The sequence below is a fragment of the Grampus griseus genome (assembly GCF_964374135.1).
Source record: "Grampus griseus genome assembly, chromosome: 16".
Classification (NCBI taxonomy): domain Eukaryota; kingdom Metazoa; phylum Chordata; class Mammalia; order Artiodactyla; family Delphinidae; genus Grampus; species Grampus griseus.
The window spans coordinates 17898658-17924901 of record NC_139010.1 but is presented as its reverse complement, the minus strand read 5'-3'; the positions used below and the strand labels follow the sequence as shown (position 1 = coordinate 17924901).

General features: G+C 39.4%; 1 protein-coding gene across 2 annotated transcripts in view; it reads right to left on the bottom strand.

Annotated features, from left to right (window-relative positions):
• Nucleotides 1-24754, bottom strand: part of NRBF2 (nuclear receptor binding factor 2) — a 32640-nt gene extending 7886 nt beyond the window's left edge. Inside the window, exon 1 of one of the 2 annotated variants that reach the window (XM_082674038.1) lies at nucleotides 24559-24754. In XM_082674038.1, the coding sequence (XP_082530164.1) occupies nucleotides 24559-24643 (85 nt within the window). In that variant the 5' untranslated portion in view covers nucleotides 24644-24754. The remainder of the gene's footprint in view (nucleotides 1-24558) is intronic. The other variant, XM_082674037.1, reaches the window with a different exon arrangement.
• Nucleotides 24755-26244: the final 1490 nt, after the last annotated feature.

Below are 26244 nucleotides of genomic sequence, written 5' to 3'. Positions count from 1 at the left end.
CATTCCTGAGTTCCTCTTACTTAAAAAAAAAAAAACTTTTAAGAAGATATAATGCTGTTTGTTGCCACACATCAAACCATTATGGCTGTATCTAAAACTGGGGAAACCTAATGGGTAGTATCTGAAAGGACTGGCAACTTCTCTCAACTCCACTAATAAACAATCGAGGTTAACACTAGGCACCAACTCCTTCAGGGAACATTCTTCAGAGATAAGCCAAGGGCCATCATCAAATTGTTACTCAAAATGTATATTTTCTTGGTTTTTAACTCATTCTTCCTTTTCAACATTAAAGTTGCTATTTATGTTTTCAAGATAAAAAGTTTGTACATTATACAGTTGAGGAATTAATGATACCAATATTTAATGTTATGGTGGAGATCTTTTCAGATACAACTCACCAAAACAACAAACTCAAAGTACTGAAAGCAAATGGATTAAATAAATAGTCATTGGTCTCCTTACATCTGTGTTACATTTCAGAACTATTACAATTTTGTGAATGTGTTTCATCTCTTACATAAGGAGGTCCATAGACTCACAGTGGTCACATATCTTACATAAGGTTTACAGTTAGCAGACAAGGAGAAAGCAATGGTCAGCTGAAGTCTTCTAACTAGTGTGATGTTTTCCTCACTAACAAACTCACAGATAATTTAGCAAAGCTGCTTAAAGTGAAAAAGCACTATACACCTATGTTCACAGCAGCATTATTCAGAATAATCAAAAGGTGGAAGCAACCTAAGCATCCATCAATAGATGAATGAACAAAATGTGGTACATACACACAATGTAAAATTACTCAGCCTGAAGAGGGAGGAAACTGACACATGCTACAGCGTGAACTTTGAGAACTTTAAACTAATAATGAAATATATAATGAGCCACTTGCAAAAAGACAAATACTGTATGATCCCACTTAATGAGGTATCTAAAGTAGTCAAACTCACAGAAACTGAAAGTAGAAAGGATAGTTGCCAGAGACTCGGGGGAGAGAAAAGTGGGGAGTTGCTGTTCAATGGGTGTAGAGTTTCAGATTTACAAGATGAAAAAGTTCTGGAGATCTGCTGCATAACAATGTGAATATTCTTAACACTACTGAACTGTACACTTAAAAATTATAGATGGCAAATTTGGGAGTTCCCTGATGGTCTAGTGGTTGGGATTCGGCACTTTCACTGCCATGGCCCAGGTTCAATCCCTGGTCGGGGAACTGAACTTCCTGCAAGCCACATGATGCGACCCAAAATTATTTTTAATTAAAAATTTAAAGACAGAAAATTTTATGTGTACTTTACCTCAGTTTCTTTTTAAAAAGCAAAAATCAAATCTGTGTGTCAGGTGTGAAATGATTTGTGTTGAATGCTTTTCAAAAAATGTGCCACTGATGCCTCATAAAAATATTTCAGAAAATCACTTTTGTAACTGAGATTAGAAATATTTGCAAGTTTACAAATCATGCTCAGTGTAAAACATAGGTGAAGACAAAAGTAGGGAACAGTACACTTCTAGCAATGCATGCTGTTTACATTTTCCCCGTTTCTATTTTTGTAAGGAAGAGGCAAGCAACATTCTTAAAAGAAAGATTATTCCTTTCAATTGTTTCAGAGGCTTTTTATTCTTCAAATAGTAATTAAACAAACTTTTTCTCTAAGTCTCAATTTATTCCTAAAAATAATAATGGATAACCAGAAATGACTAAGGGCTTAAAATATAATTTTAACCAGGGAGTCCTGGATTTGAATAAAAAACATGTTCTTAACACAGGAGTATTATATAGTATCCAGAAACGATACAGATCTTTTGGGGAGAGAATGTACATAATCAAGAAAGGTAAGTTATGATCAACATGATTCCTCTAAGGAATGTATTCTGAGCATATAGCTAAAGCAAGTGACAATCAACAAGGTTCTAGGCACAGGGAAAAAAAAATAATGAAAGAATCTGCATATGCCTTTACCTTTCTAAGCTTTGAAAGAAGCCCTATTTAAGAGACAACCTTCTCTGAAATCCCAAAGTACTTCCTAACTAGGATGGCACAGTGCAGACATAGCCCTACCAAGAACCTGGGGCACTGGGCTCAAGTTCTGTAATCCCACTAAACCAGCCAAGTTATCTCATCCTTCAGGGCCTGTTCCCTCACCTGTAAAATGATGGAGTTAGATGTGTGCTTCTCAAGTTTTAATGGAATCCAAATCACTGGGTAATCTGGTTAAAATGCACACTGATTCAGAAGGGCTTGAGATTCTACCCAGGTGAAGCTGAAGCTACTGGCTCTTGGACACACTTTGAGAAGCCAGGATGAGATGCTCTCTGAGGTCACCTTATTCTAACACTGCCTCTAGTCTCTCTGTCCAATGACATTAATTATTTTCTACCTTGTACTATATTTACGAAGCTCCCTAGTTAAACTTCAAGTTCCACAATAGTAGAATAAATTTTTTTCTTTTTCATATTCTTTTCCATTAGTTTATTACAGGATATTGAATATACAGTAGGTCCTTGTTGGTTACCTATTTTATGTATACTAGTGTGTGTCTGCTAATCCCAACCTTCCCCACCCTCTTTCCCCTTTGGTAACCATAAATTTGTTTTCTATGTCCGTGAGTCTGTTTCTGTTTTGTTAATAGGTTCATCATTTGTATCATATTTTAGATTCCACATATAAGTGATACCATATGGTATTTGTCTTCCTCTGACTTACTTCACTTAAGTATGATAATCTTGAGGTACATCCACGTTGCTGCAAATGGCATTATTTCACTTTTTTATGGCTGAGTAATATTCCATGTGTATATATAATACCACATCCTTATCCATTCATCTGTCGATGGACATGTAAGTTGTTTCCATGTCTCGGCTACTGTGAATAGTGCTGCTATGAACATAGGGGTGCATATATCTTTTTGAATTGGAGTTTTGCCCAGTATGCCCAGAAGTGGGATTGCTGGATCATATGTTAACTCTATTTTTAGTTCAAGAAACCTCCATACTGTTTTCCATAGTAGCTGCACCAACTTACATTCCTACCAACAGTGCAGAAGGATTCCCTTTTCTCTACATCCTCTCCAGCATTTGTTATTTGTATACTTTTTAATGATGGCCATTCTGACTGGTGTTAGGTGGTACCTCATTATGGTTTTGATTTGCATTTTTCTAATAATTAGTGATGTTGAGCATCTTTACATGTGCCTATTGGCCGTCTATATGTCTTCTTTGGAGAACTGTCTATTTGGGTCTTCTGCCCATTTTTTGATTGGGTTGTTTAGTTTTTTGTTATTGAGTTGCATCAGCTGTTTAATTATTTTGGAAATTAAGCCCTTCTAAGTCGCATAGTTTGTAAGTATTTTCTCTCATTCTGTAGGCTGTCTTTTCATCTTGTTTATGATGTCCTTAGCTACGCAAAAGCTTCTGTGTGATTAAGTCCCATTTGTTTATTTTTGCTTTTATTTCTATTGCCTTGGGAGACTGCCCTAGGAAAACACTGCCACTTCAGCGAATGTTTTGCCTATGTTCTCTTCTAGGAGTTTTGTGGTGTCACGTCTTATGTTTAAGTCTTAAAGCTATTTTGAGTTTATTTTTGTCTATGGTGTGAGAATAAACTTTTTCTTGAACACCAAAGAAACAAAAAGTTCTCAAGTGGTAGGAACAGGACCTCATGGCTCTTCCAACTCCCCAAAAACTTCCCCATGTAAAATCCAATCTCTGATCACGCTGCCAACTCAGGAGTTACATTTCATTTTAAAACACACACCTACTTTAGGTTATCTGGCACCACAGCAATCAAATTCCCTATTAAAAAATACAGGTCCTACACCAAGTTCTTGTTAGACACCCAGCACATGCCAACTGCCTAGGTTCAAATCTCAGCTTGAACACTTATTAGACACCTGAACTTGGCTTTCTTAACTTCCTGCCCAAGTTTTCTCATCTTTAAAATGAGAATGTTGTGAAAATTAAATGAGTTAAAAGACAGTAAAAGCAGCAGAGGTTATCTACCACCATAAAGCTTACAATGTGATTGGGGAGATTAGACTAAACTGCATTCTTTTCCAACTAAAGATACTGTATGAAGCTTATTTTTGTAGTAATTCTTATTTTTAAAACAATCTTTAAAGGTCTCTAATATTAAAATTGATCTCTTTAAATACTGTTCTTGGCAGAATCACAGCATTAAAAGTATTAAATCCATATGCTTCTTTGGTGATTCAAAATAAAACAGGAACAAGAAGCAACTGAAATGGGAACGTTCGTTAGGGATTCTAAAAGTTTGGGCACTGATATTTTATAATTCTGAAAACATGTTTCTCTTCTGCCAATTACTTCAAGATGCACTAAAATTTTATGGGGAAGGTTTTATCTCAATACTTCGTTCAAAAATGATAAAAGACAACAAATGCTGGAGAGGGTGTGGAGAAAAGGGAACCCTTTTGCACTGCTGGTGGGAATGTAAATTGATACAGCCACTATGGAGAACAGTACAGACGTTCCTTAAAAAACTAAGAATAGATTTACCGTATGACCCAGCAATCCCACCACTGGGCATATACCCAGAGAAAACAGTAATTCGAAAAGACACATGCACCCCAATGTTCACTGCAGCACTATTTACTATTTACCCAGGTCATGGAAGCAACCTAAATACCCATCGACAGACGAATGGATAAAGAAGATGTGGGATAAAGAAGATGTGATACATACATACAATGGAATATTAGCCATAAAAAGGAACGAAATTGGGTCATTTGTAGAGACGTGGATGGACCTAGAGACTGCCATACAGAGTGAAGTCAGAAAGAGAAAAACAAATATCGTATATTAACGCATATATGTGGAATCCAGAAAAACGGTACAGATGAACTGGTTTGCAAGGCATAAATAGAGACAGACGTAGCGAACAAACGTATGGATGCCAAGGGGGCAAAGTGGGGGTGGGGGATGAATTGGGAGATTGGGAGTGACATATATACACTAATATGTATAAAATATATAACTAATAAGAACCTGCTGTATAGCACAGGGATCTCCACTTCGCTGTACAGTAGAAACTAACACAACACTGTAAAACAACTACACCTCAACAACAACAACAAAAAGATAAAAGACAATATAGGTCTTTATGAGTGATATCACAATTCAAATAATGTTTAAGCGAAGAATATATCTATTTTGGGTACTAACCCAAACAAATAAAGTAAATTTTATTTATTTTCTTCTTAAAGTTTATCAGGAAACTTAGGACAGAAAAGGTTAACTTAACACTCTTCATGAATTTTAACTCCAGGAGCACCTAAATATATAAGGCAAATATTAAGAGACCTAAAAGAAGAAACAGACAGCAATGTAATTACAGGAGCCTTTAAAACCCCATTTACATCAATAGATAGATCATCCAGACCAAAACAACAGTAGGGAAACACAGGCCCTAAATGACATATTAGACAAGATGGAACAAATATATACAGAACATTCCATCCAAAAGCAACAAAATACACATTCTTCAAGTGTTCATGGAACATTCTCCAGGACAGATCGTATGTCAGACCACAAAACAAGTCTTAACAACGTGGCCCAGGTTCAATCCCTGGTTGAGGAACTAACCAACTGCAAAAACAAAAAACACACAGAAACCAAAAATGAAAAGATGTTCCAACTGGTAACACAGAAATACAAAGGATAATAAGAAACTATTATGAACAATTATATGCCAACAAATTGGGCAACCTAGAAGAAATAGATAAATTCCTAGAAACACAAAACTGTCTAAGACCAAATTACGAAAAAACAGAAAATCTGAACAAACCAATCACAGACATATCTCGGAGATATTGCAAGCTCAGTTCCAGACCACCGCAATAAAGTGAATACTGGAATAAAATGAGTCACACAAATTTTTTGGTTTCCCAATACATGTGAAAGTTATGTTGGGACTTCCCTGGTAGTCCAATGGTTAAGACCCCGAGCTCCCAACGCAGGGGGCCCATGTTCGATCCCTGGTCAGGGAACTAGATCCCACATGCTGCAACTAAGAGCCCGCATACTGCAGCTAAAAAAGGTCCCACAAGCTGCAACTAAAAGATCCCACACGCGGAAACAAAGATCCCACGTGCCACAACTAAGACCCAGCGCAGCCAAATAAATAAATATTTTTAAGATAAATAAATAAAAGTTACGTTTACACTACACTGTTGTCTATTAAGTGTGCAATAACATTATGTCTAAAAAAAACAATGTAGGGCTTCCCTGGTGGCGCAGTGGTTGAGAGTCCACCTGCCAACGCAGGGGACACGGGTTCGTGCCCCGGTCCGGGAAGATCCCACATGCCGCGGAGCGGGTGGGCCCGTGAGCCATGGCTGCTGAACCTGGACGTCCGGAGCCTGTGCTCTGCAACGGAAGAGGCCACAGCAGTGAGAGGCCCGCATACCGCAAAAAAAAAAAAAAAAAAAAAATCAATGTACATTCCTTAATTTGAAAATAATGCAGTTGGAACAATGGTGCCAATAGACACAGGGTAGTCATAAACCTTCAATTTGTTAAAAAAAAAAAAAGCAACATCTGCAAAGTGTAATAAAGCAAAGCACAATAAAATGAGGTACACCTGTACTGGTATGGAGACTGAATTAGTAATCACAAACTTCACAACAAACAAAAATCCAGGACCAGACGGCTTCACTGGTGAATCCTACCAAAAATTCAAAGACTACCAATCCTCCTCAAAGTCTTCCAAAAAACATAAGAATAGGGAACACTTCCAAACTTATTTTACAAGGCCAGCATTACCCTGATACCAAAACAGACAAAGACACCAAATGGAAAAAAACAAAGCTAGAGGCCGATATCCCTGATGAACACAGATACAAAAATCCTCAGCAAAATACTAGCAAATCAAGTGGGATTTATTCCAGGGATACAAAGATGGTTCAACAAATCAAACTTATCCAAAAACCAATGTGATGCCACATTAACAAAATGAGGAATAAAAATCACATGAGCAAGGGGAGCAACCAAGATGGCGGAGTAGAAGGACGTGCTCTCACTCCCTCTTGCGAGAACATCAGAATCACAACTACCTGCTGGACAATCATCGACAGGAAGACACTGGAACTCACCAAAAAAGATACCCCACATTCAAAGACAAAGGAGAAGCCACAGTGAGACGGTAGGAGGGGCGCAATCACAGTAAAATCAAATCCCATAACTGGTGTGTGGGTGACTCACAGACTGGCAAACACTTATGCCACAGAAGTCCACTCACTGGAGTGAAGGTTCTGAGCCCCACGTCAGGCTTCCCAACCTGGGGGTCCGGCAACAGGAGGAGGAATTCCTAGAGAATCAGACTTTGACGCCTAGCAGGAATTGATTGCAGGACTTCAACAGGACTGGGGAAACAGAGACTCCACTCTTGGAGGGCACACACAAAGTAGTGTGAGCATCGGGACCCAGGGGAAGCAGCAGTGACCCCCAAGGAGACTGAACCAGACCTACCTGCTAGTGTTGGAGGGTCTCCTGCAGAGGTGGGGGGTGGCTGTGGCTCATCGTGGGAACAAGGACACTGGCAGCAGAAGTTCTGGGAAGTACTCCTTGGCGGGAGCCCTCCCAGAGTCTGTCATCAGCCCCACCAAAGAGCCCAGGTAGGCTCCAGTGCTGGGTTGTCAGGCCATACAACCAACAGGGAGGGAACCCAGCCCTACCCATCAACAGTCAAGTGGATTAAAGTTTTACTGAGCTCTGCCCACAAGAGCAACAGTCAGCTCTACCCACCACCAGTCCTCCCATCAAGCCTCTTAGATAGCCTCATCCACCAGAGGGCAGACAGCAGAAGAAAGAAGTACAATCCTGCAGCCTGTGGAACAAAAACCACATTCACAGAAAGACAGACAAAATGAAAAGGCAAAAGGCTATATACCAGATGAAGGAACAAGATAAAACCCCAGAAAAACAACTAAATGAAGTGCAGATAGGCAACCTTCAAGAAAAAGACCTCAGAATAATAATAGTGAAGATAATCCAGGACCTCAGAAAAAGAATGGAGGCAAAGATTTTAGAAGATGCAAGAAATGTTTAACAAAGACCTAGAAGAATTAAAGAACAAACAAAGATGAACAATACAAAACTGAAATGAAAACTACACTAAAAGGAATCAATAGCAGAATAACTGAGGCAGAAGAACGGATAAGTGACCTGCAAGACAGAATGGTGGAATTCACTGCTGCGGAATAGACTAAAGAAAAAACAAGGAAAAGAAATGAAGACAGCCTAAGAGACCTCTGGGACAACATTAAACGCAACATTCGCATCATAGGGGTCCCAGAAGGAGAAGAGAGAGAGAAAGAACCTGAAAAAATATTTGAACAGATTATAGTTAAAAACTTCCCTAACATGGGAAAGGACATAGCCACCCAAGTCCAGGAAGTGCAGCGAGTCCCATACAGGATAAACCCAAGGAGAAACACGCTGAGACACACAGTAATCAAACTGGCAAAAATTAAAGGCAAAGAAAAATTATTGAAAGCAGCAAGGCAAAAACAACAAATAACATACAAGGGAACTCCCATAAGGTTAACAGCTGATTTCTCAGCAGAAACTCTACATGCCAGAAGGCAGTGGCATGATATATTTAAAGTGATGAAAGGGAAGAACCTACAACCAAGATTACTTCTACCCAGCAAGAATCTCATTCAGATTCGATAGAGAAATCAAAAGCTTTACAGACAAGCAAAAGCTAAGGGGATTCAGCAGCACCAAACCAGCTCTACAACAAATGCTAAAGGAACTTCTCTAAGTGGGAAACACAAGAGAAGAAAAGGACCTACAAAAACAAACCCATAACAATTAAGAAAATGGTCATAGGAAGACACATATCGATATTACCTTAAACCTGAATGGATTAAATGCTCCAGCCAAAAGACACAGGCTCACTGAATGGATACAAAAACAAGACCCATATATACGCTGTCTACAAGAGATCCACTTCAGACCTAGGGACACATACCGACTGAAAGTGAAGGGATGGAAAAAGATATTCCATGCAAATGGAAATCTAAAGAAAGCTGGAGTAGTAATACTCATATCAGATAAAATAGACTTTAAAATAAAGAATGTTACAAGAGACAAGGAAGGACACTACATAATGATCAAGGGATCAATCCAAGAAGAAGATATGACAATTATAAACATATATGCACCCAACATAGGAGCACCTCAATACATAAGGCAACTGCTAACAGCTGCAAGAGAGGAAATCGACAGTCACACAATAATAGTGGGGGTCTTTTAACACCTCATTTACACCAATGGAAAGATCATCCAAAATAAAAATAAATAAATAAACAGAAGCTTTAATGACACAATAGACCAGATAGACCTAACTGATATTTATAGGACATTCCAACCAAAAACAGCAGATTACACTTTCTTCTCAAGTGCGCACGAAACATTCTCCAGGATAGATCACATCTTGGGTCACAAATCAAGCCTCAGTAAATTTAAGAAAACTGAAATCATATCAGGCGTCTTTTCCGACCACAGCGCTATGAGATTAGAAATGAATTACAGGGAAAAAAACGTAAAAAACACAAACACATGGAGGCTAAACAATACGTTACGAAATAACCAAGAGATCACTGAAGAAATCAAAGAGGAAATCAAAAAATATCTAGAGACAAATGACAATGAAAACACGACAATCCAAAACCTACTGGATGCAGCAAAAGCAATTCTAACAGGGAAGTTTTATAGCTATACAAGCCTACCTAAAGAAACAAGAAATATCTCAAGGAAACAATCTAACCTTACACCTAAAGGAACGAGAGAAAGAAGAACAAACAAAACCCGAAGTTAGCAGAAGGAAAGACATCATAAAGATCAGAGCAGAAATAAATGAAATAGAAACAAAGAAAACAATAGCAAAGACCAATAAAACTAAAAGCTGGTTCTCTGAGAAGACAAAACTGATAAACCATTAGTCAGACTCATCAAGAAAAAGAGGGAGAGGACTCAAATCAATAAAATTAGAAATGAAAAAGAAGTTACAACAGACACCGCAGAAATACAAAGCATCCTAAGAGACTACTACAAGCAACTGTATGCCATAAAATGGACAACCTAGAAGAAATGGACAAATTCTTAGAAAGGTATAACCTTCCAAGACTGAACCAGGAAGAAACACGAAATATGAACAGACCAATCACAAGTAATGAAATTGAAACTGGGATTAAAAATCTTCCAACAGCGCTTCCCTGGTGGCGCAGTGGTTAAGAATCCGCCTGCCAATGCAGGGGACACGGGTTCAAGCCCCGGTCCGGGAAGATCCCACATGCCATGGAGCAACTAAGCCCGTGCACCACAACTACTGAGTCTGCACTCTAGAGCCTGCAAGCCACAACTACTGAGCCTGCATGCCACAACAACTGAAGCCCACGTGCCTAGAGTCCGTGCTCCGCAACGAGAGAAGCCACCGCAATGAGAAGCCTGCGCACCATAACCAAGAGTAGCCCCCGCTCGCCACAACTACAGAGAGCCGTGCGGAGCAAAGAAGACCCAACACAGACAAAAACAAAATCAATTAAAAAATAAAAATCTTCCAACTAACAAAAGTCCAGCACCACATAGCTTCACAGGTGAATTATATCAAACATTTACAGAAGAGCTAACACCCATCCTTCTCAAACTCTTCCAAAAAACTGCAGAGGAAGGAACATTCCCAAACTCATTCTATGAGGCCACCATCACCCTGATACCAAAACCAGACAAAGATACTACAACAAAAGAAAATTACAGACCAATATCACTGATGAATATAGATGCAAAAATCCTCAACAAAATACTAGCAAACAGAATCCAACAGCACATTAAAAGGATCATACACCACGATCAAGTGGGATTTATCCCAGGGATGCAAGAATTCTTCAATATATGCAAATCAATGTGACACACCATATTAACAAATTGAAGAAGAAAAACCATATGATCATCTCAATCAATGCAGAAAAAGCTTTTGACAAAATTCAACACCCATTTATGATAAAAACTCTCCAGAAAGTGGGCACAGAGAGAACCTACCTCAACATAATAAAGGCCATGTACAACAAACCCACAGCAAACATCATTCTCAGTGGTGAAAAAATGGAAGCATTTCCTCTAAGATCAGGAATGAGACAAGGATGTCCACTCTCACAATTATTATTCAACATAGTTTTGGAAGTCCTAGCCATGGCAATCAGAGAAGAAAAAGAAACAAAAGGAATACAAATTGGAAAAGAAGTAAAACTGTGACTGTTTGCAGATGACATGATACTATACATAGAGAATCCTAAAAATGCCACCAGAAAACTACTAGAGCTAAACAATGAAATTGGTAAAGTTGCAGGATACAAAATTAATGCACAAAAATCTCTTGCATTCCTATACACTAATGATGAAAAATCTGAAAGAGAAATTAAGGAAACACTCCCATTTACCACTGCAACAAAAAGAATAAAATACCTAGAAATAAACTGACCTAAGGAGACAAAAGACCTGTATGCAGAAAACTGTAAGACACTGATGAAAGAAATTAAAGATGATACCAGCAGATGAAGAAATATACCATGTTCCTGGATCGGAAGAATCAATATTGTGAAAATGACTATACTACCCAAAGCAATCTACAGATTCAATGCAATCCCTATCAAATTACCAATGGCATTTTTTACGGAACCAGAACAAAAAAATCTTCAAGTATGGAGACACAAAAGACCCCAAATAGTCAAAGCAATCTTGAGGGAAAAAAACAGAGCTGGAGGAATCAGACTCCCTGTCTTCAGACTACACTACAAAGCTACAGTAATGAAGACAATATGGTACTGGCACAAAAACAGAAACACAGATCAATGGAACAAGATAGAAAGCCCAGAGATAAACCCATGCACCTATGGTCAACTAATCTATGACAAAGGAGGCAAAGATATACAATGGAGAAAAGACAGTCTCTTCAATAAGTGGTGCTGGGAAAACTGGACAGCTACATGTAAAAAAATGAAATTAGAACACTCCCTGACACCATACACAAAAAGAAACTCAAAATGGTTTAGAGACCTAAGTGTAAGACCAGACACTATAAAACTCTTAGAGGAAAACATAGGAAGAACACTCTCTGACATAGATCACAGCAAGATCTTTTTTGATCCACCTCCTAGAGTAATAGAAATAAAAATAAAAATAAACAAATGGGACCTAATGAAACTTGAAAGCTTTTGCACAGCAAAGGAAACCATAAACAAGACGAAAAAACAATCCTCAGAATGGGAGAAAATATTTGCAAACGAATCAACAAAGGATTAATCTCCAAAATATATAAACAGCTCATGCAGCTCAATATTAAAGAAACAAACAACCCAATCCAAAAATGGACAGAAGACCTAAATAGACATTTCTCCAAAGAAAAGATAGAGATGGCCAAGAAGCACATGAAAAGCTGCTCAACTTCACTCATCATTAGAGAAATGCAAATGAAAACTACAATGAGTTATCACCTTACACCAGTTAGAATGGGCATCATCAGAAAATCTACAAACAACAAATGCTGGAGAAGGTGTGGAGAGAAGGGAACCCTCTTGCACTGTTGGTGGCAATGTAAACTGATATAGCCACTATGGAGAACAGTATGGAGGTTCCTTAAAAAACTAAAAATAGAATTACTATATGATCCAGCAATCTGACTACTGGGCATATACCCAGAGAAAACCATAATTCAAAAAGACACATGCACCCCAATGTTTACTGCAGCACTATTTACAATAGTCAGGTCACGGGATCAACCTAAATGCGCATCGACAGACAAATGGATAAAGAAGTTGTGGTACATATATACAATGGAATATTACTCAGCCATAAAAAGGAACGAAATTGAGTCATTTGTTGAGACGTGGATGGATCTAGAGACTGTCATACAGTGTAAAGTTAAGTCAGAAAGAGAAAAACAAATATCAAAAACAAGTATACTAACGCATATATGTGGAACCCAGAAAAATGGTACAGATGAACCAGTTTGCAGGGCAGAAGTTGAGACACAGATTTAGAGAACGTATGGACACCAAGGGGGAAAACCCCAGTGGGGTGGGGATGGTGGTGTGCTGAATTGGGCGATTGGGACTGACATGTATACACTGATGTGTATAAAATTGATGACTAATAAGAAACTGCAGTATAAAAAAACAAACAAAAAACACAACTAATACAAAACTTTCTTTGGGTTATTTGTATGGAAATATGTTAATATAAATGTTCAGACATTACATGAAATTTCTAAAAATCTTATATGTTCTGGTATAATGTTATAAGTCATAATTCTAGTTATTACTTTAAAATGTATATCTCTAAATTTCCTTGTCAATTGCATTATTATGAACTTTCATCAAAATCTTTAACCGTGGTCATTTTTAAGTCTTTTGTCATTTACAGACAGTTCTGGGTGTACTCTGATGCTTTTGCAAAAAATGTTCCTATAAAAGGGTTTCATCTTCAAGGAATTCATGGAAAAAACTCTGACAAGTACAGGTTTCTGGTAACTGACTATACTGTTGAACTGAATGAATAATCATTTTCAGAACTCTAATGGAAAACTGATGAATTCATAAAAGTGCTAACAAAAGATCAAGATAAAAAAAATTAATTACATGGGACTGAGTGAACTGGTGAGGATGATTATAATTTTTGTGACTTTGTTTGAATGAAAAAAAAATCCCACAAGGACTCAGAGGCAAAAAATATATAAATCAATTTTCACTGCAAAGTAAAGGAGCTGTTACAGTGCAGGATTACTGGACTGAATGTCAATATTATGACATAGTATGAGTGTGTTTCGTGTTTGGTAAATGCAGTCACTGTTGCTTTTGTTGTGGTCATCCATTTACAATGCTTGGTGTCAGTTTATTTATCTCTTGTAAAAATAAAATACAGTGTGTGTGTGTGTGTCTGTGAAAAAACACATGTAATGATCTTAATCTAGGAAATAGATTGATTCATTTCTCATCATGGGAATCCTAAGATATGAGCAATTATCTTGAATAGTTAAGGTGGGGAAATTACTTCTGTAATGTTTGGTACTTCTGTAAAACATGCATGCACACACACACTCATTCACTCACACACTTTTGCAACATGATTTCTCCATTCCAGTGAATAACATAGTGTAAATTTTTCTGAACTTTATTTATTTTGTCACTCATAGGGTGATTCAGTTGTATCAGAACATTTGTAGACCATACCAATATTTTATATTTTTCAACCAACAGATTACTAATCAGAAGATAAAGAAAATGGATTTACTTTAAACTCATAAGAGAGCAAGAAGTTCTAAAAGAATCATGCATAATTTTGGAAAGTTGATTCTCCTCCATCAACAAGAAACAGGAAATAATCAAACCAGTATCTGTAGACACAGAAAATATACATATCAGAACCAAGGTACCAAGTTTGAAACATGGCTTATTCATGAATTGCTTAGCTTAGGTTCATTTCTTGAAAGAGTTAATTCAACAACCAAGTTGTTAAAAATCACCAGGTACTTGAACATTGAGGAAATTTGGCTCAGTAAATATTAAATAATGTAAATTTTAAAAAAATCATATGAGCATTTCAACAGGAGAAAAAGCGTTTGACAAAATTCAACAACCACTCATGATGAAAACTCTCAACAAAATGGGTATAGAGGGAACACAACTCAACATTATAAAAACCACATATGACAGGCCCATGGCTAACATAATACTCAACAGTGAAAAGCTCAAAGCTTTTGTTCTAAGATCTGGAACAAGACAAGGATGCCCACTCTCACTGCTTGTAGTCAGCATAGTATTGGAAGTGCTTCCTAGCCACAGCAATTAGGTGAGAAGAAATAAAAGGCATCCAAATAAAGAAGAAAGAAGTAAAACTGTTCACTGTTTGCAGATAACAAGATATTATATACAGAAAGCCCTAAAGACTCCACCAAAAACCTTAGAATAAATGAATCTAGTATAAAGCTGCAAGATACAAAATCAATATACAGCAATCTGTTGCATTTCTATACCCTAATAAATTTTCAGAGAGAAGTTAAGCAAACAATCCCATTTATAACTGCATCAAAAGGAATACTTAGGAGTAAATTTAACCAAAGAGGTTAAAGACCTGTACACAAACACTATTAAGTCATTGATGAAATGGATTCAAAGAAGTAATAGTTAAAATGTCCATACTAACTAAAGCAATAATACAGATTCAATGCAATCTCTATCAAAATTCCAATGGCACTTTTCACAGAATGAACAATCCTAAAAGTTACATAGAAACACAAAGCTCCCAAATAGCCAAAGCAATCTTCAGAAAGAACAAAGCTAGAGGCATCATGCTCTTTCTCTTCAAACTATCTTACAAAGCTATAGTAATCAAAACCGTATGATAGCATTAAAAGCTCAAAGATCAATGGAACAGAACATAGAGCCCAGAAATAAACCCATGCATAAATGTTTAATTAACAAATGCCAAACAAGCCAAGAATATACAACCAGCAAAGGACAGTCTCTTCAATAAATGATGTTGGGAAAACTGGACAGCCACATGCAAAAGAATGAAATTGGACTACTATCTTACACAACTACTATCTTAATTCCAAAATGAATTAAGGAACATAAGACCTGAAACCATAAAACGTTTCAAAGAAAATACAGGCAGAAAGTTCTATGATATAAGTCTTGGTGATAATTTTTTAATTGACACCAAAAGCAAAAGCAACAAAAGCAAAAATAAACAAGTGGGATTACATCAAACTGTAACGCTTATGCCAAGAAAAGGATATCATCAACAAAATGAAAAGGCAACCTACCATATAGGAGAAAATATTTGCAAATCATATACCTGATAAGGGGTTAGTATCCAAAACAACAGAAAGAACTCACACAATAGCAAAAAAAAAAAAAGCAAAAAACCTGATTAAACAACAGGCAGAGGATCTGAATAGACTTTTTTGTGTTTTCATTTTCTTCAGAGATATACCCAGAAGTGGAACTGCAGGATAGTACAGTAGTTTTTTTTTTTTTTGGGCTGCACCGTGTGGCATGCAGAACTTCCCAGACCAGGGATTGAACCTGCGCCCCCTGCAGTGGAAGCAGAGTCTTAACCCCTGGACCACCAGGGAAGTCCTGATATTTCTATTTTTAATTTTTCAAGGGCCCTCTATACTGTTTTCCACAGTGCTTGCACCAATATACATTCCCACCAACAGCGCACATGGGTTCCCTTTTCTCCACATCCTCGCCAACACTTGTTACTTGTTATTTCCTATCTTTTTGATAACAGCCATTCTAACAGCTGAGAGGTGATACCTCATTGTGGTTTTGATTTATTTGCATTTCCCTGATTAGTGATGTTGAGCATCTTTTCAAGTACCTGTTGGCCATTTGCATGCCTTCTTTGGAAAAATGTCTATTCAGATCCTCTGCCTGATGTTTAATCAGATTTTTTGCTTTTTTTTTTTGCTATTTAGTTGTGTGAGTTCTTTCTGTTGTTTTGGATACTAGTCTCTTATCAGCTACATGCTTTGCAAATATTTTCTCCTATCTGGTAGGCTGCCTTTTCATTTTGTTGATGATTTCCTCTGTTGGGCATAAGCTTTTTAGTTTGATGTAGCCCCAAAGGATTATACTGTCTCAATATCCTTTGTTGCTTCAGTTCTTATTTTCTTTGTTTTTCTATCAGCAATTGTGGTAGCAGCTTCTGATATGGCTCCCAATGACCCCTGCCTCCTGGTATTCACAACCTTATGTAATCTCCCCTCCTCAAATGTGGGTTGGAACTAGTGACATGCATCTAAGAAACAGAATACCGCCAAGGTGATGGGGTGTCACTTCCGTGATGAGGTTACAAAAGATTGTCACTTCCACCTTGGTACATTCTCTCTCCCTTGCTTACTTTAATGAAGCCAAGAGTCATGCTGTCAGCTGCCCCAAGGAAAGACTCACACGGAAGGGAATGAGGTGGCCTGCCAACAGCCAGCAAGGATCTGAAGTGCTCAATCCAAAACCGCTCAAGGAACGAAACCTTGCCATCACCCCTGTGAGTGAGCTTGGAAGCAGCTCCTGCCCCAGTAGAGCCTTCAAATGGAACCACACCCCCAGCTGACCCTCAACTTGACTGTAGCCTTGTGAAAGACCCTGAAGCAAAGAACCCAGCTAAGTCATGCCTTTATCCTAACACACAGAAACTGTGAGAAAACAAACGTGTGCTGTTTTAAGCTGCTAAATTTTGGAATAATTTACCTCAATAGGTAACTAATATTTTAATAGTATGCCATCTGTCTTTTATTGTAAGCTGCCTCAAACTTTACTTGGAAATAGATGTTTAAATACGGAAAGCAGTAAGTAAGTGGTCAATCCATACAGAGCTGTGATAACCTATCACTGAATATTGGCAGTATTTTGTGATACCACAATCTCATATTAAAGCACTTTCTGGCATTTAGGGTTTACAATAAACTGCCTTAATTGTGTTTTGAGAATTCTTTGGAAATTCTCATGGAAATTTGTACCTCTGATCCAGGTAGGATGGAGTAGCTGGCACTGGTTTACCCTCCAACTGTAAACAACTACAAAGCTGGGCGAAATATATAAAAACAACAGTTTACAGACACAGAACAAAAAGTAACAGAAGGCTACGTTTTAAGAAAAGGGAAATGCACAAGGTGAAACCTGCATTCACCCTGGCTTTCTTTCTGAGTGCATTTTCAAAAATGGAGTGCAAGGAAATAAAGCCCAAGCAGAAGGCAGTACCTCACTGGGCAAAGGAGATGGAGACTGGAACCAAAAAGGCTAGATTTTAAGGAGCCCAGGGTTGGAGGGAAGTGCAGTGAAGACACTCTAAAAATATGCATCAAAAATCCTTTCAGGTCCTCACCTAACATATAAGCTGCACATGAACAGGGCGCAATTCCAGGAAGCCTAGCAGAACCTCTTAGCAAAGAATTCAGAAGCCACACAGTGTTGGGGAGATAGGTTGCAGTTTGGGCCTAGACAGAGGATAACTTTGGTGAATACTTGGGGCTTTGAGTTGAGACCTCAAAGTCTAGCCCTAGGAGTAAGGACTACATTCTAGGCAATACGGGTAAAGCTGAAATAGACCCACCCTGATAAAGCCTAAAATCAAGCCTAGACTGGATCAAGGTGATCTGCTAGTATTTTAATTGCCAGCCAAAACTTAACATTTTTGGAGGAAGATAACAAATTCAGAATCTCTACAACACATCATCCACAATGTGTAATACACAATAAAGTTACTAGCCATGTCAAGCAGGAAAATGTCACTGATAACAAAGAGAAAAAGACAACAGAAACAGACCCAGAGATTATCCATGTATTAGAATAGCAAGGAACTCAAAATAACTATGCTTAAGATGGTAAAGAGAGAAAGAGAACACAATAGATGAAAAGAAAACTAGAGAATGGGATAAAACTTCTGTAAGAATAGGGACTTTGTCCTATTCACTGTCAAATCCTTGACGTCCAGAACAGTACCTGATAGACTGCAACTGCTCACAATGTTGGGTGGATCAATGAACAGTTAGCTGGACAGAAGGATGGGAGAGGTTATGCTCAGGGTTGGTAACAAAACCAAAGATTCTTTTTTTTTTTCTCCCGCTGCGGAGCACAGGCTCCGGACGCGCAGGCCCAGCGGCCATGGCTCACGGGCCCAGCCGGCCCGCGGCATGTGGGATCTTCCCGGACCGGGGCACGAACCCGCATCCCCTGCATTGGCAGGCGGACTCCCAACCACTGTGCCACCAGGGAAGCCCCCAAAGATTCTTAAATGCCAAGAGAACATTACTGTATTTCACAGTAAATATCAGAATAAATCTCTGCATCAAAATCTCAGATAAACAACTATACATATGTATATACATCTATACAGAGCCACAGAAAACTAGTTACTGGTACATTTACTTCATTCACTATTTCATCCATCCAATCTTGAGGACATTTTAACCAGCAGTTTCCTACTCCCTGAGTAAAAATGAAAGCACAATACTACAAAATGTTCTAAAACCTTTATAAAAAGTACAAAAGCTTCAGATTTAGTAATGTCTTACTCCATGTGCCCTGTACAAATTCCTCCCTTGCTGAATTCTCTCCAGAAACAGTCAACACTTTCCACATGCCCCACCCCTCCCTGTGAAATGCTCTTCTTCCTAGGCAATCAATAAGATTCTCCTGGAAGCTGCCAATATTTTTATATTACCTCGTCCCCTAAACACCAAAAGAACCGTTCCAACAGATTTTCAAACTCAGGACCAGAGGTTACGTCAAGAAAGCTTTAAGTGGCTATAACTAATGTGATACTCAGGAGTTTGCCAGGTGGAAAATGTAGATCTGGAGAGAGAAGGAGTAAAGCAATAAAGTTTGAAGAGGCAGAGTGGGAAAATCTGATTATCTTTGAGTCCCAGGTCCCACAAGTTCTTAGACCCATCTACATTGTAGTCCTGCCCTTCCTGCACCTTTCTTTTGATTCCAATAAATTATCCCTTTTGATTTAAGATAATTTGAAGTGGGTTTCTATCACCTGCAACCAACAAAATCCTGAGTACAGCTAGATTACCAAGTGACTTCCCTCACCAAGAACTACATGCTGAACTGCCTCAAAACTACACGTTCAATACTGTCTTCTTTCCCAAAGGAAAAGAGTATTAAGTTCTTTTACTTTCTATTTATTTACTTCTGTGTCCTTGGGGAAAACTGTATGTAAAGATGAAAAGAAAAGGAACACCATACCAAACACAATAAGGTGGCAGAGGAAAACCTAATGTACTCTTGAACCTTGTGGTAGTGCTTCAATGGAGAACAAAGGAGAAAAGTCACTCACTCCCCATTTCCGAATCAACTGACTGTGAGTCTCCTAAAGGCAAGTAGTATCTCCTAACTGTAAGTACTGAATCAACTAAGTAACATGATGCAACTGTATTTAGGATAACTGCTCAAGTGTTAGAGAGATCCAGGAAAACCTTTTTTAAGTCAATTTCCGTAAGAGTCCACTTTAGCTTTTTTTTTTTTTTTTTTACAACTGCTACCATCTGCTGTGAAGATAAATTACAAGATGCAACCCAGTAATGACTCCTGAAATCAATCTATGGGTCACAACCAGAATTTAAAAAGCTCTAATAGTAAATATTAGAGTGCATCATATATAACACTATACACACACACACAGCATATGATGCTTCAGGTTTTTACTTTTTTGTCTTGTTTTCGGTGAAATTTATGAGTGTCCCTGCATTTTGCACAATTCCAGGAGGCACATCCATAGGGTAGCAAGCTCTGCAGTAATATACACTTAGGTATGTGTGTACTAGTCATTATGTAAAAATTTCTCACTGTGGATCACAGTCAAAACAAATGGGCAAACACTGATCTATTGGAAAGATTAGATATTTGATTTAGAATCTTGCTTCCAAATCCAACTATCACCACTCACTCTGCAGTTCAAAGTTTTCATCTGTAAAATGGGGAAATATCTCATACAGCTACAAAGAAAACAAAACAAATAATATATGTCAGTGCCTGATGCCAACTCCAGCACTCTGTAATTATTGGATATGTCTTAGTGCTCTACTGCCTTACCCCAGAGTGCTTCCATTAAGGCTAGCCTAGCCTAGCCTGTGACAAGATGAAATTTTCCTTGACATTTTTCAGGGCAACAAGATTTTATTTTTATTGCCAATATAACTAACATGGAATAGTTACAAAGACCCCCAATATGTACAAGGCCATTCTTTGGACTATATCTGATTCCTTTCCTTAGATGAGAAGAGTTGAGCACTCTGAATAGCAGCTCAGTTTCTCAACAAACATATATATTCTCAGCACTCTTAAAAGGGCCAAACACATAGAATACAATTGTGGTCACACAGTCACATGGACCCTGTCCTCAGTTTGCAGAGTAGGTAAGCAAAGCATGAGCAACACAGTCATGTGTAAATTAAAGTCTGACATCACTTCCCAGATAGGCTGCAAACAAAACAAAGAACTAGAAATTATCTCACACAAGTTTTGACATTTGCTACTAGCACTTGCATTGCCAAAATTAAATGTATGGAAAGAAAGGCCTAAATATATACTAAGTAATTTTATATGTTAGAATTTTTCCATATTAAAAATTGACAAAAAGAAAAAAAAACTGATGCAACAAAACTTATTCAGAGTCCAAAGACTAGCTATTCCCCCCCACCAATGTAAATATGATTTATCCTATTTTTCTTTTGACCAACTTCAAAAACCAGAATATCTGTACTATATATTAAAATGACTATTTCACACTGGTCTCTTCCATATCTTAAAAATCACTGTGAGGCAATAAGCCTACAAGCCCTTACTGCAAACCTAACTTAGAGCACAGGTACTAAATACTGACACAGCATGTATAATTCAATATAGATAAGGACCACAATGAAATGAAATTTATAGTACGTTAATACAGAAGCATTGCTAGAAAGAAGTCATGATATTAAAATAAGGTGTGGGGCTTCCCTGGTGGCGCAGTGGTTAAGAATCCGTCTGCCAATGCAGGGGACCCGGGTTCGAGCCCTGGTCCGGGAAGATCCCACATGCCGCGGAGCAACTAAGCCCTTGCGCCACGACTACTAAGCCTGAGCTCTAGAGCCCACGAGCCCAACTACTGAAGCCCGCGCTCTGCAACAAGAGAATCCACCACAAGGAGAAGCCCACGCACCGCAACGAAGAGTAGCCCCCACCTGCTGCAACTAGAGAAAGCCTGCACTGAGCAACGAAGACCCAACGCAGCCAAGAATAAATAAATTTTTAAAATAATAATAAATAAATAAATAAAATAAGGTGTGGTCCATAATGTATTTGAGTCACTGATCTAATTACTAAATTTGTCTAGGCTTATTTATCTGTAAAACTGGGAAGCAATTCTTACTAATTCCAAGGATGCTCTGAGGACACAAGATTATAAATCTAGGTACTATAATAAGTCCTTATGCAATCATACACTACAGTATGATGTCATTAGAAAAAGGTAGTATATGCTAATGGGATGTTCAAAAGCACTCAAAACCACAGCATTGAGAAGTATTTCTCATGTTGAGTCAACTGTATCCTGGATTGAACATCTGCTGACATAAAAGAATCTGATAGTCTTCAAAAAATTCAGTCTTCTAACGAAAACACTAATCTGAAAAGATACATTCAACCCAATGTTCACAGCAGCATTATCTACAATTGCCAAGATATAGAAGTAACCTACGTGTCCATTAACAGATGAGTGGATAAAGACGTGGTGCGTGTGTATGTACATATAGATACATGTGCACACACACACAGCCACACACACCAGAATACTACTCAGACGTAAAAGAAGCATGAAATTTTGCCCTTTGCAACAACATGGATGGACCTGGAGGGTATAATACTAAGTGAAATAAGTCAGAGAAAGACAAATAGTGTACAACATCACTTATATGTGAAATCAAAAAAATAAAACCAGTGAATATAACAAAAAAACAGACTCACATATATAGAGAACTAGTGGTTACCTGTGGGGAGAGGGAAGGGGGAAGGGCAAGATAGGAGTAGGGGACTAAGGGAGTACAAACTATGTATGAAATAAATAAGCTACAACGATATATAGTACAACAGAGGAGGAAAAAACCTCAGTCTCTAAAACTGAGTGACGACAAATTCAAAGGCCTGTCACTGGTACTCAGCAGCACAGTTAAAACGATTCAAGTAAATGTTAATCTCTGTTCCACTGTTCCATCAAACAGTTAGGCTAGAACTCAGATCTTTCAAATTTCAAATGGTTTAAGAATTCAAGATGCCAAATTTCTGATACATAAATTTTATGGCTGGATTATGGAATTATGCTAGACTCCTTAACAAGACTACTGAAAATTCTCCTCTATAAAAAGATACCATTGCCACCATTTAACTAATTTTCCCTAAACTGGTCATTCTGCTGCTCCACCTACAACTGTCACCCAGTTCCAGTCTTTTCATAAGCTACCACACACTAGTGGGGCAGTTGGCTGGGGTTATGCTGCAGCAAGCAGCCAAATAAAGTGAAGTTAACTGGAACCGAACCAATGGTCATTTTGCAAGGACACTTGAACTTTGAAGCACTTTGTAAAGTGCTGGTTACTTCTAATAATATTCCGGTGAAGTTTCAGTATTGAGCCATCCATTATATTTCATTGCCAACTACATGTCACCTTAAAAACAAGAAGACTGCAAGACATTTCCCTGGCTTTAAAAAAAGAAAAAAATCACAGATCTAGTCCAATTCTTTTTAAGTGTAAACAATGGGGGCAGGGCATAACTTAATAAAACTGCACGGTAGTCATAGTGGTTAACCTGGCACCAGTCATCTGGGAACCACAGCTTTAGGTCCTAGAGTCTTAAACTTTTTAAGCTCACCAAGTTACACCTCACTATGTACCAGGTACTGTTCTAGGCCCTTTACACCTATGTACTCTCAATCCTGACAACAAACCACGAAGAATGAGGTCAACTAATTTGCCCAAGGTCACACAGTTATTAAGTGACAAAGTCAGAATTCAAATCCAAGCAGTTTAGGTCCCGAATCTATACTCTTAAACCACCAGGCTCTACTGCTTCTCTACAGAATGGTTTAAATCCAGTCCCACACAAGGGTTCTCAGAGTTCTAACGTGAGAAACTAATAATTTTCCACACAAACTTTTTTTCCAATCCCATCATCGCAGCTGAACAGCAAAAAGTTCCTCTTGTCTGTCTGCAACTTTAAGTAATCTAACTTTTGCATCCAAAACAGACGCCTTCTCTGGGAAACCAAAAGATGCCGCGGCCAGGTGGAACGGAACTCGTGTTTCTCATTGTTGTTTTAATCGCTACACCTGAGGTGCCTAAAAACATAATGAGCAACGCTGTTTCTGAGAAAGGCAAACATCTACCATATTTTCATGATGCCTAATGAGCTGAAACTGAGCTAAAAACAGGGATGGCCCCGTCTTTTTTTCCCAGCTGTCTCTAATTTATTTGAGAAGGGGAAGTCTCTGTTTATGCATCTGAATACAGGTGAGAAATGAGTGAAGGGAAACGGGGGTCAGACACGTTATGCTTCATTTCTCCACAGTGGGGAGGCTCAGACTTCAGACCCTGTGTTGGAAGTTACACCCAGTATTACACACCATTTCTGCCCAGGCCGGCTTCAGTGCCTCTCCAGGCTGCAGAGAGGTGGTTACGTGGCGCTTAGAGGCATTTCCTCCGGCCTGGAGAGGTGGCACCCCCGCTGGTGGGAGCCCCTCGCCTCGAGCCCTGAGGCAGGTGGCGCCTGGGGTAGGCGGGAAATGGGAGGCGGGAGCTTCCCAGGGATCCCCGAGGGGCCGTCTGCGGTGGCTTGGCCGGAGCCGCTATAGGGCCGCGCCTTGCCTGCGCCCCCAGCCTTCAGGACGACCCGCGCCAAACCCACCCCCCGGCCTCGAGGGTCAGCTGCACGCCGAGACCGGGCTTCTGAGGCAAAGGAGCCCGCGGGCGGACGCAACCCTCTGTGGGCCACTCACCAGGTTGAGGGGTCCTTCCATTACTTCCATAGACCCCGGGGTAAGCGGCGGCCTGAGGAAGGGGAGCGACGGAGCCCGGGCACATGGAGGGTAACAGCTGGCGAGCTCGACGCAGCGGCGGCAACTGTGGCCCCACTCCGCGCCCCGGGAGCCAGCGGCGGGCGCAGAGGGAGCAACAACCGCACCACTTCCTCCTCCGGCGCGGCGCCGCGGGCCCGCCCCCCGCGCCGCGGCCACGCACGCGTCACGACGTCACACGCGGCAGGTTCAAGGTGGGAGGGAGGACAGGGAGTGGGTGGGGCTCAGGGAAGGCGGGGCACGGACAGACGTACACTTTCTCGCGGTCCATCTTTCCTCTCGCGAGAAGCATGTCTTCAGCTTCCGCATACGTCATGTGAGGAGGTACAGCCTTGTTGCTGGAATTTAAGTAAAAGTGGCTGACTTTTGCTATTGGTCTCTCCCATTTCCTTCCAGCGTAACTCTTCCCAGATTCACTCTGCTTTGCCACATCCTCACTTGCTTTCAAGTCCCCACCTTTATTCTTGCACCTGATTTTTTTCCCAGAAATGAGATTGGAGTAATGCTAAACCATGCGCTGGACTAGACCCTGCTGGAGGGAGACAAATAATTCAGGGCTGCGCCCTCAAGTTGCTAACAAACTAATGAAGAAAATAACCATATATAATCACAATTATAAAATAACCATATATAATCACTGGTTCGGTTCCAGTCACAAATAACCATATATAATCCTTGATTCATTTAACAATTATGTGCTAAACCACTATAGTGAGTTCTTTCTGTCAAGGAATTCACTGGTAAAAAATAATTGTGATTTATGCTGTAAAGGAAACAGCTGTGATAGAGGCACCATGAATTGTGCAACTTGAAGGAAATAAATTCTTTCAAAAGCCTTGCGAGCTTGGGAATTCCCTGGCAGTGCAGTGGTTAGAACTCCACGCTTTCACTGCGGAGGGCCCAGGTTCCATCTCTGGTGGGGGAACTAAGATCCTGCAAGCCGTAGCCGGGAAAACAAAAAAAAAGCCCTGTGAGCTTGGAAGAGGACCCCAAGCTTTAGGTGAGGACCCCCAAGCTTTAGGTGAGACCCCAGCCTTGGCCTACACCTTGATTGCAGCCTTATGAGATCCTGAGCAGAGGACCCATCAAAGCCATTCCCAAATTCCTAACCCATGGAAATTGTGAGGTAATAAATGTGTGTTGCTTTAAGCCACTAAGTTTGACAATTTATTATATGGCAAAGAAAACTATTAAGACCCCTTCAAGGGGATGAAATCCAGTGGCAGAGCTTTCTTGATAAACTATAACCATAAGCAGTGAATCCATGTCACTGCAGTACTCCTACAGTGGCTGGCTGTGCAGTGGGCAGGTTTAATATCTCTAAGGGGAACTTCAGCGACAGCTGGACAAGGAAGGAGACTATGTGTTTGAGAGCAACTTCATCCAGATCAGCAAAAGGCAAGACCTGATAGATGTACACAACCATGTCCAAATGGTGACATGGACATTGCATCTGCCAGCCGTATTCTCTGCCACTTGCTGTCATGCTGTTGGCCTGACCAGCCACAGGCTATGAAGACTGTGCTGTTTGTGGCCAGATCATCAAAGGAAAAGGTTTCAGGCCTACAAAGACTTCAGAGCTATCCAAGCTGCTTCTCTTGAAGTGCG